At 38.8% G+C, this 18726-nt stretch overlaps 1 protein-coding gene and 1 long non-coding RNA gene across 15 annotated transcripts in view; one reads left to right on the top strand and one right to left on the bottom strand.

Moving 5' to 3' along the window:
• Nucleotides 1-3094: 3094 nt before the first annotated feature.
• Nucleotides 3095-9592, bottom strand: LOC140534465 (uncharacterized). Its single transcript, XR_011977325.1, has 2 exons — nucleotides 9501-9592; nucleotides 3095-8970 (listed from the first exon to the last, which is right to left on the bottom strand). It is a non-coding gene; the product is annotated as an uncharacterized lncRNA (long non-coding RNA).
• Nucleotides 8870-18726, top strand: part of FKTN (fukutin) — a 108094-nt gene continuing 98237 nt past the window's right edge. For 3 of the 14 annotated variants that reach the window (XM_072655396.1, XM_072655378.1, XM_072655455.1), the window contains exon 1: nucleotides 10068-18721. Coding sequence is in view for 2 of the 14 variants with exons in the window: in XM_072655362.1 (XP_072511463.1) it covers nucleotides 8870-9136 (267 nt within the window). In the remaining 12 variants the exon portion in view is untranslated. Of the gene's footprint in view, nucleotides 9137-9517; nucleotides 18722-18726 lie in introns of those variants that run through there. The other 11 variants (XM_072655362.1, XM_072655369.1, XM_072655429.1 and 8 more) reach the window with 8 other exon arrangements.

The raw sequence follows: 18726 nt of genomic DNA, 5'->3' as shown, positions 1-18726 counted from the left end.
CCTTTTGTTGACTAATCCTAGGTGTTTAAAAAAAAATGAATGAGGAGAAATAATTATTTTTAACATAACAATTTAGATAAGGTTGATGTTTTATCTCATTGCTTTTTTGCTCACTTTTTTCTGCAAAATGAGTTATTGGTTAATTAATTTCTCTGAAAACAACCCAGAATACCTAAATTTCAATTAATTCTGGAAATGGAAAGAGTAGAATTACATGCTACCTATACTGTCGTAAATCATATAATATCAGACTAAAAGAAAATCTGATTTTTGAATTCATATTTTAATACACGTTTCTAAAGCATTAGTTTTTAAAAGATTTGTTATGGAAAAGTACTTTCTGCATAGAGTCTTTGGTTGATTGTTATTTTGCAATGGAAAAATTGCAAAATTATTATAAAATTGCTCTTCAGTTATATGAAAAGGTCCTCACTTCCAAAATAGTATGAATAATTTGTTTTCATATTTGAGCAGAATTGGTGGAACTTGAAAAAATAGCTCCTATCAAACCTCTCAAATGCATTTTCCCACAGTTTCTGCTGTCATCTAATTATTTTTTGGAAATGTAAATGTAATTTATCCAGAATCCAGATACCAGAAGTTTTTGTAATACTGTTTAGTGGTAATCTTTCCCCTAAAATACTGCCCAAAGCCGAAAAATCTTTATGAATCCTCAGTGGAAGACTAAATTATGTTCATATGTATATCAGTATATTAAAATTCTTTGAAAAAGAGTTATCAGTATACACTATATCATCCCAGTTCTAATACTCATGAGATGTTGGACAAGTTATGTCTTTTCTCTAGTCAGTTTGTATAAAATGAAGACATTTAATCCTATTTAGAACTGAAAAGAATTGTAGAAGTCATTGACTTCACTCCCCTCATTTTATAAATAGGACACTCAGTCCCAGAGAGATCGAGGGACTTACCCAAGATTGCACAGGTGGCAGATGACAGGGCCTTTCTGCATACTTTAGTCCATTGAAAACAAGTATAGCATTCTTTTCATTGCACCACACTATACTAGGTGATTTCTAAGATATCTTTCATACCTAAATCCAGTGGTCTGCTATTGTTATTTAAAATACTCATTTTATCACATCACTTAATTTCCCAAACATTGTTTTATTTTCCTCCATAATAAAGTTTGTGATTGCATTTCCAGCTATAATACTCATCATATATATATATGTATATATATATATATAAATTCAAGTATATATATATATGTATTTGACAGTATATTTATTATTACATTATTTGAATATATTTGGTGAAATGTCCTGAACAAATTCTGATATTTGGTTTTTGCTTTGGTATAATACCAAGAATCTTTAGCAAACATTGATTATTAATGTTATAAATTATTATATTCATAATCATGTGTGGGACAAAGTGATAAAATGACTACCTTAGAGCCACAGCTTGGATCTTGCTTCCTAAATTTTGTTTATGCAGTGTGTGAAGAGCACTAGACTTGCGGTTCATGGCACCTGTGTTTGTGTCCTGACACAACAGTACCAACATTTATTCAGCACTGGGTAATGGAAACACATTGAACACAATATCAGAAAAATCCGAGTTTGAATCAAGACTGTGTCTGGACAGAAAATGTTCGTATTTTATACTAGTATTAGTGATCTAACTTTTCCAAAGCAGACTTTGAAAGTGGTTCTTTGTTGGCATTACTTTCTAAGATGATGGAGAAATGGAAAACAAATTGTAGATGTAGCTGAAACATAAGAAAGATCTTAAAAATTTTTTGAACATTTATTTCATTTTGGTTTTGCCTCTTTTGTGCCTCTGCCAGTATAAATCACTTATTACCTAAATCAAGATTTTCCCCTTAATTCTAAAATATTATCTATATTAACAGTTAATGAATCACAGAGTTAGAAGGGACTTTAACAGCCATCTAATCTAACTCATATTTGAAAATAATTTCTTACAATACAATGGACAAAGGGATGTCAAGCCCTTGCTTGAAGACCTATGAAGGAGAATTCAGTACCTCCTAAGGCAACCCATTCTACTTTATGGACAGCTCTGATTGCGAGGAAATTTTTCCTGACATTGATCCTAATTTCTTCCCATCACTTCTAATTATGTTCTTTGGGACCAAGTAGAGGAAAGTGGCAACATTTCCTATGTCTTCTCTAAGCTAAACATACTCATTTTCTTCAGTCTTCATGAAATGAGATCAAAGTCTTTCACTATCCTGATTTCCCTTTCTCTTGACCCTCAAGTTTTTCATTGTCTTAAACTGTTACCTAAACTTGTTACTCCAGAGGTGGACAGATGGAAGGAAACGGGCATTGTGTGGTAGAGCTGTTCTTGAAAGTTATACCTCTTAAAGCAGCCCATATTGTATTAGCTTTTTTGCTGCCATAACACAGATTACTCATTAATATTTCAGTTTGCCAAAACCCTGAAACCTTTTTCAGACAAATATCTCACCATGCCTCCCCTATTTGTACTTGGGTAGTTTATAGTTTTAACCGAAGTTTAAATTTTACATGCTAGCCTGTATTAGACTCAACATTTTAGCCTGTTAAAGTCTTTCTGGCTACTAATATACACCATGTTAGCTGTCTTTTACAGCCTGTTCATCTTCAGATTTAATAAACACAGCATCTATACCTTACACATTCTTCAGTTACTCTATAAACAACAAATGGCAAAGCACAGATTCCTGGGCGCCTTAATCTGAATAACAACATGGGTAAATGAATGACCTACTGCTCTTCTACGCTGCACCAGTATACCTACTGTTGCAGTGTACACCTGGAATAGGATTTTTACTGCCCATATTCAAGGCTGTCCTTTGTTTCTATCAGAGTTTTTTTCTGAGCTGAGGCCATAGTTAGTCTGATCTCTTAGTCAAGAGATATACCGAATGTAAGTTTATTCCACCTTCTGAGATCCTAAACCATTGAAAACTCCACATATTGACTCCACTTAGCCTTTTGTTTAAGCCTCAAAATCTCCAGCATGTTCAGTATTATGAGATTAAAATGGTTAGGCTGTGAATTTCTCTGAGGATGGCAGAGTATGGTTCTAGAATCTGATACCTGCCAAAGTCAGCACTTCCTTTTTTTTTTTTTTACAAAAAGAATCATTTTTATTTTCTGCTCTGAATTCTTTCATTCCAACCTCCCTCCCTCCATTGAGAAAGTACACACACACACACTACAAGCAAATGGAGTCAAGCAAAAACAATCTCAGTCATGTTGGCATATTATATATACACACACATATATATATACACACACACATACATGCACACGTGTATATGTATGCCTCATTTGGCATTTAATGCATCCATTATCTCTGTTGGGAGGTAGATAGCATGTTTCATCATGAGTCCTCTGGAGTTGTGATTGGTCGTTGTGTTGATCAGAATCCCTGCATCTCAAAGCTGTTCGTGTATAGTGTTTTTATTGTACAAATTGTTCTCCTGGCTCTGCTTGCTTTGCATCAGTTCGTATAAGTTTTCTCTTTTTTTCTGAAGCCATCCCCACTATCACTTCTTACAATATAATAGTATTCCATCACATTCGCATTTCATAATTTTTAGTGCAGTTTTAAGCTGTTAAAGCTTTAAAAACTAAGCTTAAAACAACACTCTAATTAGCATTTTCAGGTTGCGAAGCACGTTATTTGCGTTATCTCCTTTGATCCTCACAGCCTTGTGAGGTAGGTGCTAGTATCCTCCTATTACAGATGAGGAAACTGAAATTGAGAGTCTCGGAGTCCCACAACTTTTAGGTATCTGACAGAATTTGGATTCAGTTCTCTCCTTTCAAGTCAAACACTCTGCTAACTAGCAATCTTATATTGTCTCATTTGTTAGGAACTCCCTTAGGGAAAACATTATGTTGTTATTAAGATAATACAATTTTCCTGTTTATCTAACACTTTAAAAAGCATTTTCACATACATTAGGAATTAGGCAGAAAGTGGCATTATCTTATTTTTAGATGAAGAGTGCAGAAGCCAGAGGGTCTGCGATTTGTTCCAGGTTTGACTATAAGTAATTGGTAAAACTGACCTTAAGATTTCAACATAATGCTGGCTCGTTAAAATGAACAACTTTAAACATGCTGTTTGTCCAAGGTACAAAACTGCCAAGGAATTTCATTAACTTTAGATCATCATCTCTGCATTCCCGAAAATGGACACTCTGTTTCTCTTCGATGCAACGAACAGATATTTATTGTCTATTAAGTGTTGTGAGGGGATAGAAAGATGAATAAGGCCTAGTTTCTATCCCTATACAGTTTATAGGATAGATAATGTGAACAAATAACTTAATACAAGGCAGAAACTCAGTTTCTATCTTTATGTGTCTGGGTTCCATTTTCACATAAAGTTGAGACAATTTTAAATTAGTAATGATTCTTGTATTTTCATTTTGAAAATTTAGAAAAGAACTGATGTCTAGAAAGTTAATGCCTATAAAAGTTAGAAGAACTGAGGCTATTTTGACTTGAGAAAGGACCATTTATACAAAAGAGCATCACATAACAATATTTTTCCATTTCCCTTAAGGACAGGCTTGTAACAGGTGATATTAGAAACAGCTTCCTGGCAATAGTTCGAAAGATATGTATTCACAAGAAGGGAATATGAAAATGTGAAAGTTTATGTTGCATTCAACAATTATTTAGCATTTACACTGTATTAAGCATATGCTAGGTATTCTAAGGAATAGGCAGTTTTGCTCAAAATGGATAGTGGGACTAAATGATCTCTGTAGGCCACTTCCATAACTTTATTTCACTCGTTTTATTTATTTTCATTAGCTTCAATAACATGATGAGAAGTATGTGTGTCAACCTGGAAACATTCAAGAAGTTGAAAACTTTTGGGAATATTTTTTATGGAATCTTAAATTTAAGTTAAAATCTTAAATAATTTTTATAACTTCTACTCCATAATGAAATAATTTGAAGGAAATTTCAGAAAATATTGTATAATGTCTTGAAACACTATTGATAACTTTGCCGTGGTTATGGCAAAGCTATCAACTCATGGTTAATCCCTTGTACGTCAGTTTCTGGAATAAACTGTAGTTAATACCCAAAATTTTCTGGATGTGTTTTTTCTAACTAAATGTACTCTTTATAGTAATGTAGATAACATCTCTTCCACATCTTCTTGTGCAATTCTTTTGTTTTCTCATAAATACTTCCTAATGGAGTGACCCACCATATTAGAGATACAGGAAGTTCCAAAAATCTTAGTGCAGTTTTATGTACTTAAAAAGTGCACTAAGATATTTGAGATATGCTGTGTTTCTGATTCCTTTAGTATCTCAAGGGATCCTAGGCCATTACCCATCTTCACCTTTGTCTTGCCAGTGGACTCTGATGACTCTGGAGGAGAGAGTGAGGCTGATGACTTTGTGCAGTTCTGCCTCACTTAAGTCCAATTCATGCACAAGTCAAGACATCACCCTCAGGATGTCATTGTCTCCTTTAAGAACAAAGGATGAACAACAAGAAGGACCACTTGGTTGGTTCTTTCTCTTGTTATACAACCAACCTACTTGCTACCAATGCAACATGAAAAGATGATGAAAGTACCTTAGGTAAATGCCTAGTGTGGCCTCAGTCACCACTGGAGCCAGAAAGCCTGAGACATCAGGCAAATGCCTACTCTTACCATAACCAGTGGTCTCAGACACTAGATTGAATACCAAAAGGACCAGGATCTTGGACATCGATTCTGACAAAGAGCCAAGTATACGTTCTCTTTTTAGAATATATTTTGGATGTATCCACTGCCATCTTGGGATATTACTAGTACCGAATTGTGAGTTTAGTCTACCAGTTCCTGAAGACCTATATCTGAGACCTAAATTCTTGGCCACCACTACCCCACTTGCCACCCCCAACTCCCTGGTATTTAGAGTGGTAGGAGTATTTCAACAAAACCCTCCACATTAATAGGACCCTATTAGGAGTAGCTCCTCCTGCTCCCTGAACCCTAGTGACTTAGTGTTGCCACCTGTCATAGCTAAACATCTCATTCTCTGTTAACCTCTACATACAGTCTCATCTTTATTCATTTCAATCCTACTACTCCTTGGTCTCTGCCCTCCTGCCCCTCCCTTTCTATTTGCCCTCTGGAATCCCCTCTTGACTAAGAAAATGGTCTTCATAACTTATCACCTTTACATTCTTCCAGTGTTCCCTGTAAAACTTATAAATTCTCAAAACGTCCTTATTACTATTGAGAATATTACTATTTTAGCAGGTACCCAGATTCATTGGAATCATTATTGATTCCTTTTCTTCATCCACTGTATCTAATTAGTTGTCAAGACTTGTCTTTCTACTCCAGCAGGTACTACCCTAGCTGAGAGTTTGAGCATCACTTCCCTGTATTCTTAGAAGAGGCTTCTAATTATTTTAAATGTTTCTAGTCTCTCTTCCAATCCATTTTCCATTCTGTTGTCCAAACCATCTTCCCAAAACAAAGATCTCTCCTCTGCTCAAAAACCTTTAGTGGATCCCTATTGCCTAGAGCAGAGGTGTCAAACACGCAAGTCATAGTAATATATAGTGCCCAGGAGCCATATTAAAGTGTATTTGAGAAGTATTTAACAAAATAAATAAAAATGCAATAAAACTTAGGTAATACAAATAATGTGATTTTCTAAGATAATATGCACACTCATTCTTACATATGATTTAGTAACCCACATTTCTATATGAATTTGACACTACTGGCCTGTAGAGTAAAATACAGAACACTCAACCTGTCATTTAAGACCCTCCAATGCAATCAAGCCTCATAAGAATTGATTGTGTCCACATACAAGGTACTATGCTAGGCGTGGGAGATACAAAGACAAAATGAAAAACTGCAACCTTCTTATTTTATAGATCAAGAATCTGAGGCCTAGAGAGGTTAAATAATTTGCTTACAATCATACAGGTAGTATGGGGTGTATGGGTTGTTCAAGGAGGACTAGCACCTCTGGTGTGAGGGTTTGCCAAGCCCTTCTCTGCACTGTTCATCCACCATTAGTGTCCACTTGGCATTCAACTCTCACTTGTGGCTCCAAGAAACTGTAGGATGCTCAGCAGCCACACCCTAGTAAACTGTTTTGGCAGTTGGGCTAAACCAAGTTGAAGATTACCGATGGGCCTCAAACATGTCAGTGAGTTAGGGGGATGTCTACACCAAGCATGTGAAGACTTTCCCTGGAGGAATGGGCAGATGAGAACAATTTGTTCCATTTGCCTTCATGAAGTAGACACTGGAGTGCTTAGAGCTTAGTCAGGCATCAAAGATGCCAAGGTGCATCCCAGGTCACCAGTCATCTGGACTTCTGTCTTGCTACTGGACTTCAATGATTCTAGGAGAGTGAGGCCAATGACTTGGTACAATTCTGCCTCACTTAAAAATCCAATTCATGCAGCAGTCAATACATCACCCATGACATCACCCATGAAGGACAAACAATAGGTAGTATGTGGTAAGGCAGAGTCTGAATCCAGGTTTGCTGACTCCAGATCCAACCTTGGGTTCATTACAATTATGGAGGTCCTAACCTCATGAATGTATTGTAATATTGGTGAATAATTGCCCACCCATAAAATTTATCAATATGAAAGCATCATAAATTTGACTTTCTCCACTCAGCTGTCAAATTGATCTTCCTAAAGCTCAGGTCTGGTCTAGCCAAGTTATCCCTTTTCACCCCATTCAGTAAACTCTAGTGGTACCCTATAACCTTTAGGATGAAATAAAAATTACCTGTTTGACATTTAAAGTCATTTCTATCTTTCCATTCATCCCTGCAATATAATGATACTGGCATCTTTGATGTTCCAGAAGCAAAACAATCCATCTTCTAACTTCATGTGTTTTACTGGCTGTTCCACAAACCTCATTCCACCTGCTGGTTTCTCCAGTTTCTTTCAACTGCCAGCTAAAATCTTACTTTCTATAGGAAGCTTTCCCCAATTTCCCCTTAATGCTAGTGTTTTCTTTTTGTTGTACATATCTTGTTTGTACACAGTTGTCTTTGTTATCTCCTCCATTACTGTTGCTTTCATGTTGTCTCCTTTTGGTAAATAGGTACTGTGTTTCTTACCTTTCTTTGTATAGAGCTTGGTTAGGCATCTTATAGTGCCTAGTTCATAGTAGGCCCCTAATAAAAGCTTATTTAAGACTCTTGAGTGACGTAGAAAATAAGGGGAACAAGAAGAACAATTCACTGTTACTACCATAAAGAAAACACCAAGGCTTTAGAACTCTGATCAATTCAGTGGCTTCAGAGAGACTGACAGCAGAGAGATACAGGAATGGAATGGAATGGAATGGGCATTTTCAAACAAGGCCAATATATAGATATGTTTTGTTTAACTGTAATTGTTACTAGGGAATATTTGTGGAAGGTGGAGCAGAGAAGGGAGAGTTTTTGAGAAGTGAATTATGTTAAAAAAAAGCATCAATTAAAAATTTAAATGCATATATAACAGACTAATATATACATATACATCTATTTCTATATCTTATTCACATCCACTTTATCTTTCTCGATACCTATAGGCCCAAGCCTATTGGTAGCACTGGTATTCTCGACTAAAGCACAAACTCCTGGAAGGTAAAGAGCCTTCTTATTCGGACACACAGAGGAGGCGTTGAACGGATACATTGTATCATCGGGAAGCTTCCTTGTGTTCCTTCTTTGCCCCCTAAGGGGTTGTTCTGGGAGGCTCCGTTTCCCAGACCAGCTCCTTTGCCTTGGTTATCCCTGCCGGGTTTGGGTTGGACTTGGAGACCTCGAAGGCCTGCGGGTTCTCGGATTCGATCGGACCGAACCAACACCTCACTTCCACCGCAGCCGATGGTGGTCCAGAAACAACTGATCGCAGCAGGGCGGGGACGCCCAGCCTCACCCCGGCCCGCCACGCCCACATTTGGACAGCTCCCGAAACCTGCGAAGATCTTGGTCCGGAGACCAGGAGGGGGCGGGGCATCCTTAGGCCACGCCTCCTCGGTGCACGACTGCCGGCGTGCGTGTGCCGTAAAGCAAGCCCGCCGCCTTCGCTCTCGCCGCCACCGCCGCCCTCGCTCTCGCCGCCACCGCCGCTCTCCCCAGCGCACTCTGCAGGTAAGCCCGAGGCTGGCCGCCGACCCGTGGGGCCTGCAGGCCCGGCTCGCCGGTTTTTCTCTCTTCAGGGACCGCCCCCCCTCCTCAGGGCAGTCCCGCCTCCTGAGGCGCTCCTCTGGCCCGCTGTCGCGATCCTGGGCACGTCCCCCCGTGTCCCTCCGCCCCTCCCCCCGTGTCCCTCCGCCCCTCCCCCTCGGTGTCGCCCCGCCCCTCCCCTCGGTGTCGCTCCGCCCCTCCCCCCGTGTCCCTCCGCCCCGCCCCCCGTGTCCCTCCGCCCCGCCCCCCGTGTCCCTCCGCCCCGCCCCCCGTGTCCCTCCGCCCCGCCCCCGCCTCCTCCTGCCCTTTCCCATCCTTCTCTCTTTACACGTTCTGGACGGGCGCCTCCCGTGGGGTCAGGCCTTCGCTCGTGGCGGGAGGCGAGGCCGCTCTTTAAACCTAATGTAAATGTTCCTCTCCACGCTGTCCTGGCTCGTGGACATCCCGCCGGAGGAATTCAGTGTCAAGGAAGGCGGAAAATAGGAGGAAGTGGTGGCCCGAGAGCTAACGGGAGCTAGGCTGCGGGGGTCGGGGCGCGGCGTGTTCCCGGGTCCGCCACGGTGGGGGCGGTTGTGACCCTCAGGGGAACCGCGAGGCTCCCTGGATACAGGTAACGCGTGAGGGAGCTGTGGATTCTGGGAAATGGAGGGGAGAAGGCGGTGACCACGGTCCGGAGGGGAGGGCCAGCGCAGCCCCGCGTCTGTCTGCGGCGTTACTGAGCCAGACCTCGGGACGGAGAGAGAATGAGGCCTTAGAGAATGTAGTCTTAGCCTGGGGGTCCTCGAGGTGAACTGAGCCCTGCTTTGCTGGAGAAGCTTTGGTAAAACAGGGTCCGGAAGGGGAAGGATTCTGGCTTGGACGAGCTCTTCATTCCTGTGGGAGCCGCCTCCCGGTGGGCCGAGACTCGGAAAGCTGGAGCTGCCTTTGCTGCTTCACGTCTGTGGATGTGTCTCCGTGGAGTGTTTATGTTAGCGAGGCCGTTCTGACAGTCGTTGGCCTCCTTGATGTCACTCTTGTAGATTACAGACTCGCCTTTGGGGCTAGCTTGCCCCAGGCTAGGAAAGCAGCCGTGTGAAGGCAGACTGGACTGGACGCAGAGCCCAGGTAGGAGGCAAGGGGAGAAGGGAGAAGACAAAGGCCTGGGGTGCACCCCCACATCGGGGTCAGGACTGGACCATGAACCTACAGAGGAAACCAGGAACGAATGGTCACAGGCCTGGCTAGTCAAAATATCCCAAATGGTTAGAGTAACCAGAAGGAGGTAACAATGTCTCATGTTGGAGATCTGAGAGAGAGCTGTTGGTGACAGAGCAAGTTTCAGTCCAGTGGAGACAAGCCAGTGTCAGTTTCAGAGGATGAAGACTTGGAGAGATTCCACCAAGAACTTAAGTGGGATTTTCTAATCTTAGGTTCATTTATACTTCAGTCCTCGATGACTTCATTCCAAGGATGAATTTGTAGAAGTAGGCAAAAAGTATGGTTCAGGTTTAAGAAAAGAGAGATACCAAAAGCTTTGTGCTTTAATATGAATATTTTCTTTAAGAATATAGTTGGAAGACAATAGATAGGGTGAACACTGAAGAGGAACATAAAAAATGAAATGTAATGTATTTTAACAGTCATAAATGACTAGTTTCTGCTTTCTGAATCAGGTGGGATTTTTTTTTTTAATTTAATCAGATCATTGCCTTGTTAGAGCAAAGTTCTGAAACCATGTTGAAGGTGAGGAAAGAATCAACATTTAGTAATGGTAGCTCCAAGTTGACATAGTCAAACAAGTTATTAATGCTGAAAAGGAGGAAATGGAAAAACAGAAACTACATTGATACTGGCAATGAGACTGCCTACTTTTCCCCCTACCAGTTATAACAAGCTTTTTGAAAGGGATTTCCAGTTTTCTTGCACGAGTTATCTATTATCTACACTAGAATACATGGACTTTTGGTGAGATATTCTGTTTGAGATATTAATAAGCTTTGTACCTGGACTTTTCCTGTGAGAAAGTACAAATATCATTAAGGAAAATGATGATGGTATGAACCAAATGTATACAGAGGAAGTCTGTGCTGGAGATGGTGCAGTTTAAAAGGCATTGATTTTGGGAAGAGAGTAATCTAACATAAGATTAATACTATCCATGTTTTTTCCCAATGAATAGAGGTAATGGAGAGGATCTAAGTAATATAAAAATAATACTGACTTTCTCATTGCAAATCTTTGTCAGAATAACCTACACACATATCAAGAATATCTGATGAAAGATGATGAGAATAGGTAGACTTTTGTAAATGATTTTTGATAGCAAGCCTCATTTTTATACATGCACAATTGAAGAAAAGTGCTGAAAAAACAACATCTTGCTGTGGTTTTTACTGATTTACAAAAACCAATTACTTGATAGAGGAGAACTCAACCTTAAGAGTTCTCCTTCCACGGAAGATTTGTGTATTTTGAGCAGGAGGATCCTTTAGAATTCATCTGAGGCCCAAACGGAGGTTAAGTGATTTGCCAATGTTTTTTGCCAACAGAGGCACATGCAGCACAGCCAGGACTGGAGCTTTTTACTTCAAACCTTGTGCTCCTTCCATCCTACCACGTTGTCCAAGGGCTTCCCTATTATCTGCATAATACCAGAAAAAACAAAACAAAACAAGAGGAAGGCCACTGTCCTGTTGGTGGACTCCCGATGAAAGATTTACAGGAGGATGTTGGGCAAGAGTTGCATGAAGAGCTGCTTCTGTTTTGTAATAGGCACTGTTGGCAGTAATAGCCACATCAATAAGTTCATGGATCCGTTAAAGCATTAAATATACATTTAGAGTACTTGGATATCTGTATATCCAGTAATTCATTAATAAGGTCTAGCTCTTCATCTTCCTCTGCTTCCATAGTTGTTCAGACATAGCAGCAAATTTATGCAATTATGTACATCTACTCATAACTCATATGTAAATGAAAGAGCATTGGATCTGGAGTCAGGAGATCTAGGTTCTAGTTCTGTCTAGGATACTTAGCAGTTACTGAACTTTTCTGAACCAGTTTCCTCATCGGATGGGAATGGTGATTCTTGAAGGGCTGTTGTAAAGAAAATATTTTGTAAGCAAATACTCACTGTCCCATGTACATAACCAGACTTGTGTCTGTTTTCTCCACTCTTCTTCATTGGCTCAAATCCTCACTCTCCTTCAAAGTTTGACTTAACCATATTAGATCTTGTTGAACTTCTCTCTTAACTGCTAGAGCATTTTTAGTTTGTCACACAAGTCAGCACTCTGCTGTTATTTAAGTCATTGTTCCATATGTAGTTAATAGTTTCTTCCCAACTAGATGGTAAACTGCTTGAGGCCGGGGATCATGTTTTATACTGAGGCAGTTGTGGAATAGTAAAAATATATTAAGTAGTAAAGTAGTAAAAAATACATTAAAATTGTCATTTTTCCAGTTCTGACTAGCAAGCACTATAACCTTTGCCAAGTAATAATAATCATAATATTATTTCCATAGTTTGCAAAGCATTTTTCATGTATCATTTTATCCTTACAACAACTGTGGTGCTATTATTATCTCTATTTTATAGTGGAGAAAAATAAGGCAAACAGGTTTAGTGATTTGCCAAGTGTCACACAGCTAGTAAGTGTCTGAAATCAAATTGGAACCCAAGTCTTCCTGACTTAAGGTCCAGGAAAGTCATTTAACCTCTTGTGCCCCAGTGTAAATACTTCTACTTCTTTAAATTGTTGTGAGGATCAAATGAGCTAATATATTTAAAGTCTATCATAAACATCATAGAGAAAAGGTTGTGGTAATTAAACTCACTGTAAGAATTTTTACTGGAAACTGACCAGACATATAGAATGGCTGTCCCATATTTTTGTTCATAATATAAGAAAAGCCATTTTTTGTCTGAGAATTCAAAACGCAAGTGAGGAGATCATATTCATGAAATATATGAGAAGAGGAAATCAGTTACAAAGAGTGGGCCTTAAATGAATTTCTTTTGGAGTAAATTGAATCATTTATTTGTCAATAAAATCTTAGTTCTGATGGAACTTTTATAATAATAATGACAGTATATTTAGGATTAACCTTGATTAAATTAAAACTTGTATCATCCTGGTCACAAGTATGCTCTTCTCTTTTGAACTTATCATTCTTTTTATAAAGCCAAGATAGCCTAGGCCTAGACCTATAACTACCAATTTTAGAGTCAGAATATTTTGGGTTCTGGTTTTGACTCTGCTTCTTATAGTATGATCTTGGAAAAGCTATTTAAGCCTTATTTGAGCTCTTATCTTCATATCTTTTGGATAATATTCCTCATTATTATCCTCTGGAAAATAAAGATCTTAGACCTACCAGCCACATTGGATTGTTGAGAGGATCACTTAGACCTAATAATGAAATTGGAAAGTAGGAAAGGAGAAAAAAACATAAAAGGCATCTTTTTAGTATTGTTCTTGAATGTTTAAAAAAGAGACTTGATAGTGACAGATAGATGGAACAAAACAGGAGATTTTGAATGACTACTGCATTCCAGCTATTATCAGTTCCTTTAGTCAGACCTTGATTAAGTTGTTTTCTCTATAAAACTGCATGCAGATATTTCAGTTTGTTTTTCTTTTTTGTGAAGTTGACTCACTAGGTGGTGCAGTGGATAGAGCACTAGGCTTGGAGTCAGGAAGTATATTCCTGAATTCAAATGTGGCCTCAGATACTTAGTAGCTATGTGTCCCTAGGCAAGTCATTTGCTTGTCTCAGTTTCCTCTTTTGTAAAATGAGCTGGAAAGGAAAATGACAAACCACACCAGTATCCTTGCCAAGAAAACCCCAGAGGAGTTTTCTGGAAACAACTCTACAACATCATCTTGATTCCATGTCATGATCCATTCTGTCTCTAACAATATTAAGTAATAATATACAGTAACTTCTTGAAACTGTAATTTTGGATTAACTCATAAGTAATACCATTGATCAGATGTTTTCTGAAGATGATAGGGCATATTTTTGGTGTGTAGTAAGATCTTGCATTCTGAATTTGGGTTTGCCTTTTGGCAAATTTCTTTTTCATCTTCTTGAAAAATAAAAAAAAAGTTGGGATACCTCATCAGACTTGCCTTTTACTGTAATCATAATCTTTGTCCTGTTGTGCCCTGTTGATAAAGTTTTTCTAGAAAGGTCCCATGACTACGTAAATAACCACGTATAGTTGATGTCTTTAGAATCTTTGAGGAATGAAATGCCACATAAATGAGTTTTCCAGACATCTGAAGCTAACTCTTTTAAATATGAAAGCTTTATCTTGATTTTAATCAATTTGAAGTTTCTGTAGTATCTTAAAGTGATCTTTGACTCTTCTTTCCTAACCCTATACTATATTGTTTGCCTGGTTCTATCAATTCTATTTATGTTGCATTTCTTAAATCTTTCCCCTTCTATTCCCTTCCAGTAATACAGCCAGAATTTGGGACTTCATTACTATACTCCTAGGTTATTGCAGTAAATTTTTTCATACTTAATTAGTTTTCAACAATCACTTCCTTAAGTTTTAACTTATCTCCTCCCTCCCCACGACAACATGCAATCTTATATGGGTTCTACACATACATTCTTATTAAATGTATTTTCACATTAGTGAAATTTGGAACGAATGGGAGAATCCATGAGAAAAAAACAAAACAAAACATAGCAAGAGAAAATCGTCTGCTTCATTCTACATTCTGACTCTGTAGTTCTGTCTTTGGATATGGATGGCATTTTGCATCATGAGTCCTTTGGAAATGTTCCAGGTCCTTGCCTTGTACCAGATACAGTCCTCACGCACTCCGGCTCTTCATGGGTATAATGTTTTCCTGGTTCTGCTCACTTCGTCCAGCCTCAGTTCATAGAAATCTTTCCTGGTTTTTCTGAAGTCCTCCATCATTTCTTATAGCACAATAGTGTTCCATTACATTCATATGCCACAACTTGTTCAGCCATTCCCCAATTGATGGGCATTCCCTCGATTTCCAATTTTTGGCCACCACAAAAAGCTGCTATAAATATTTTTGTATGTGTGGATCCTTTTCCCATTTTTATGGTCTTTGGGAGGCGTTTTAGTAATTTTCTAACTGATCTTCAGCCTCCAGTTTTTCTGCACTTAGCATGTACAAAATCTCCTCTCCAACCAAATAAAGTATAAACTTCTTAGCCTGGCATTCAAGGCCCACTGAAATATCAAATCATCTAATTTGCTTAATCATATTTAACATTAATTCCTGATTTTTTTTCCCACCTTCCAAGCAATAAGACCAGTTACCTTTCCTCATTCTGATTATACAATGTAGTGCTTTCTTTTCCTTGTTCAAACCCTAGCCCATGCCCAGACAGACTTTCTAACCTTCCAGCCCTCACTACTCTTCACAGATTTTTTTTAACTCTTTTCTTATTTTTGAGCCCTAACTGAAGCTCCACTTCCATGAAGTCTTTTTTGATGCCTCTGTTAAATCAGTTAACCTTGTTTTTTGTTTTAAAAAGTCCTGTCTGTCAAGGAACTGTACTAGGTTCCTACTGGAAAAACCCCAACTGGAAGTTCTTTCTCGCTTCTTGAATGTTTAATAGCAGGATTATGAACTCTGTTTTGCATTCATTTTCTGACTTTGTTAGAGTTGTCTGTGTTCGTTCCCTATTTCACCTCCTGGATTATAAAAGCTTCTTGAGGGCAGGGAGGCAGTGTGATATAGTGGCAGCAACACTAGATTGGAAGTCACAAGATCCACATTCGAGTCCTAGCTCTGCCATGAACTTTCCAGTGATCTTGAGCTTCTGTGAATGATCTATAAGCTTCCTTCCAATTCTTAGATTCTATGACTTCTTTGTACTGGATTGTAAGCTTCATGAGAGGAAAGAAGGAGAGGAACCTATTATCTAAATTATCTAAATTCTGCATCTTCTCCTGCACTTAGGATGGTTTTCTTGCATGTGGTAAATGTTAATTGAAGTGAATGTTTTTCCTATCACCTAACACAGGGCTGAATGAATAATAGGTACTTAATAAAAGTATATTGGATTGAATTGAAGCAAAGTGTATTGAATATAATTTAACCTTTCTTGTTGACTTATTGTTTTAGCTATCAATTACTGTAGTCTTTTATACTGATATGGAAATACTTCAATAAATTCATAATCTCATTGACATGGATATTTCTTTTAAAAGTGCAGATCCCAGCCCATTGAAACATCACCTTCTGTGTAGTCTTGTCTGTGTTCTACCATAAATTTCCTATATAAGAAATTTTATGGGCCATATTTCAAAAGTTGGGCTTCATTTTTGTTACATGATTGGCTTACTTGCTTTTCTAACACTACATTTCCTATATGATATCTCTTATGCCATTTCTTAATGGCAGCTAGGTAGCGCAGTAGATAGAGCACAAGGCCTGGAATCAGGAATATCTTTCAAGTATGACCTTCAGTACTTCCTAGCCATATAACCCTGGTCTAGTCACTTACCTCTCCCTCAGTTTCTTTACCTGAAAAATGAGAATATTAATAACACCAGCCTCACAGATTTGTCACTGTATCACCAAGGCAATATTCATAGCACTGGTGGTGACTGTGAATATGCTGGTGCAGTTCTCAAAAGCAAAGTATAACAGACTCCATATAGAAGGCAGAAGAAAAACATTTATTCAGATACCAGAAAGCCAAATCCCCAAACCAGAAAAGCCAAATCCATCATAGTAGCCAAGAAGCCAGTACACATTATCACTGCAGAGGACAAAGCCATTCCCAAACCTCCCCTTCCTGCTAGGGCCTTCTCTACCCTAACTGCTCTCACTCACTTCCTCTCAGTTCTACCCCACTCTTCCTGTTTCACCTGTTCTGCAAGCTCCTCTCACCACTTGTGACTTAGGCTTCTATGTGATTTAAGCAGGTCACATGGGCCTATTAATGAATGGGAAAGATCTTCCCATTTAAATTATCATTATAATTGTGAAGCTCAAATAATTACAAAATAATATTTATAAAGTGCTTAGCATATTATATGGTAGGTGCTTAATAAATGCTTGTATCTCCTCCACCCATTCCATTTCATCCTTTCCTTCTTGAGCCTAGGTCATTTTTTGGTAAGATCTTGTAACCTACTTACACCCATTGTATCTCCATTGTCTTTTAGATCACCCATGAAACTGTTTCCATCCTTGCTAGCAAATAAATCTATTTCTTGCAGTTTTTCCCGTTCTAATTCCATGTTTTTAATTTAATGAAGTATTAGAATCCTGTGTAAATTAAGATTCAGTAAACCCTAAAATAATGGGTTTAAGTCCTTCCTCATGTCCAATTTTATGGTAATTCCTTCTGGCATGGGGTGAGGGTTGGGATACTCAGAGGCTTTTAAAATTACTTCCTGGTTACCAGTGTGACTACAGGGTAAATGGGAAACTGAAATTATAATCTCATAGTAAAGTCTTTGAGCTTTAAAAATAATTTTAAAAATAATTTCAGAAGTAGAGGGATTTTTGTGGTGGCATTCCCTTCTCTCCTGGTGTTTATTTAAAAAAAAAAATCCAATGTAGGTTTTTAAAAAATGATTAAACAATCATTGATTTATGTCCATCCTACTCTCTGATCTAAGTCAGAATTGGGCAAGATTGGACTTTTCTTGACAGGTTTTTACTGGTAGTGATCCTAAAGAGACTTTGAATCTTCATTAGCGTTTAGAATCCTGAGGAGACCAGGTAATTTGGGGATTGCTCTAGAGATTTGAGTTAGTGTTTGTCTGATCAGAATTTGTTGTTGAGTTCCAGTTATGTCTGACTTTTTGTAACCCCATTTGAGGTTTACTTGGCAAAGATACTGGAGTGGTTTGTCATGTCCTTCTCCAGCTCATTTTCCAGATGAGGAAACTGAGGCAGACAGGGTTACATGACTTGCTCAGGACCACACAATACTAGTAATTGTCTGAGAACAGATTTGAACTCAGGAAGAGGGGTCTCTTCAGGCCTGGGACTTTATCCACTGTGTCAGCTAGCTTATTAACTGATCAGAATGGTCCAACATTAAATTAGACTTAGGAGCTTGCTTTAATAATCATCACTGTCATCATTTTATAGCGCTTTTGAGGTTTTCAGAGCATGTTTACAAATATTTCATTTTATTCTCACAGCAGCCCTGGGAGATAGACTCTCAGTATCCCCATTTTACAGTTGGGGCCACTGACACAGACAGATTAAATGACTTGCCCAGTGTCATACCCCTAGTAAGCATCTGAGTCAGGTCTTTGTGACTCCAAATCCAGTCCTCTATCCACTTCAATACCTCGCTGCTCTAGGGAAGGGATGCCAACAGGATTTTCAGGACTGGGGATAATAAATAACCAAGACTGCCACCACCACTGAAATAGGGGTTTTCAGTTCAGCCTTGGGCTCCACCCAGAAGAAAATGACTAGAAATACAGATGTGGCGAGCTTAATATCAAGAAGAATGACATTCAGCTGCGGAACTAAGCAAGGATCAGGAAACCTAGGATCACATCCTGGCCTTAATACTCTTACTAGTTTGTGACCATGGGTAAG

This window comes from Notamacropus eugenii, chromosome 1, assembly GCF_028372415.1.
Source record: "Notamacropus eugenii isolate mMacEug1 chromosome 1, mMacEug1.pri_v2, whole genome shotgun sequence".
In the NCBI taxonomy this organism is placed as follows: Eukaryota; Metazoa; Chordata; class Mammalia; order Diprotodontia; family Macropodidae; genus Notamacropus; species Notamacropus eugenii.
Note: the sequence above shows the minus strand (reverse complement) of the source record. Positions and strands in the feature narration are given on the sequence as shown.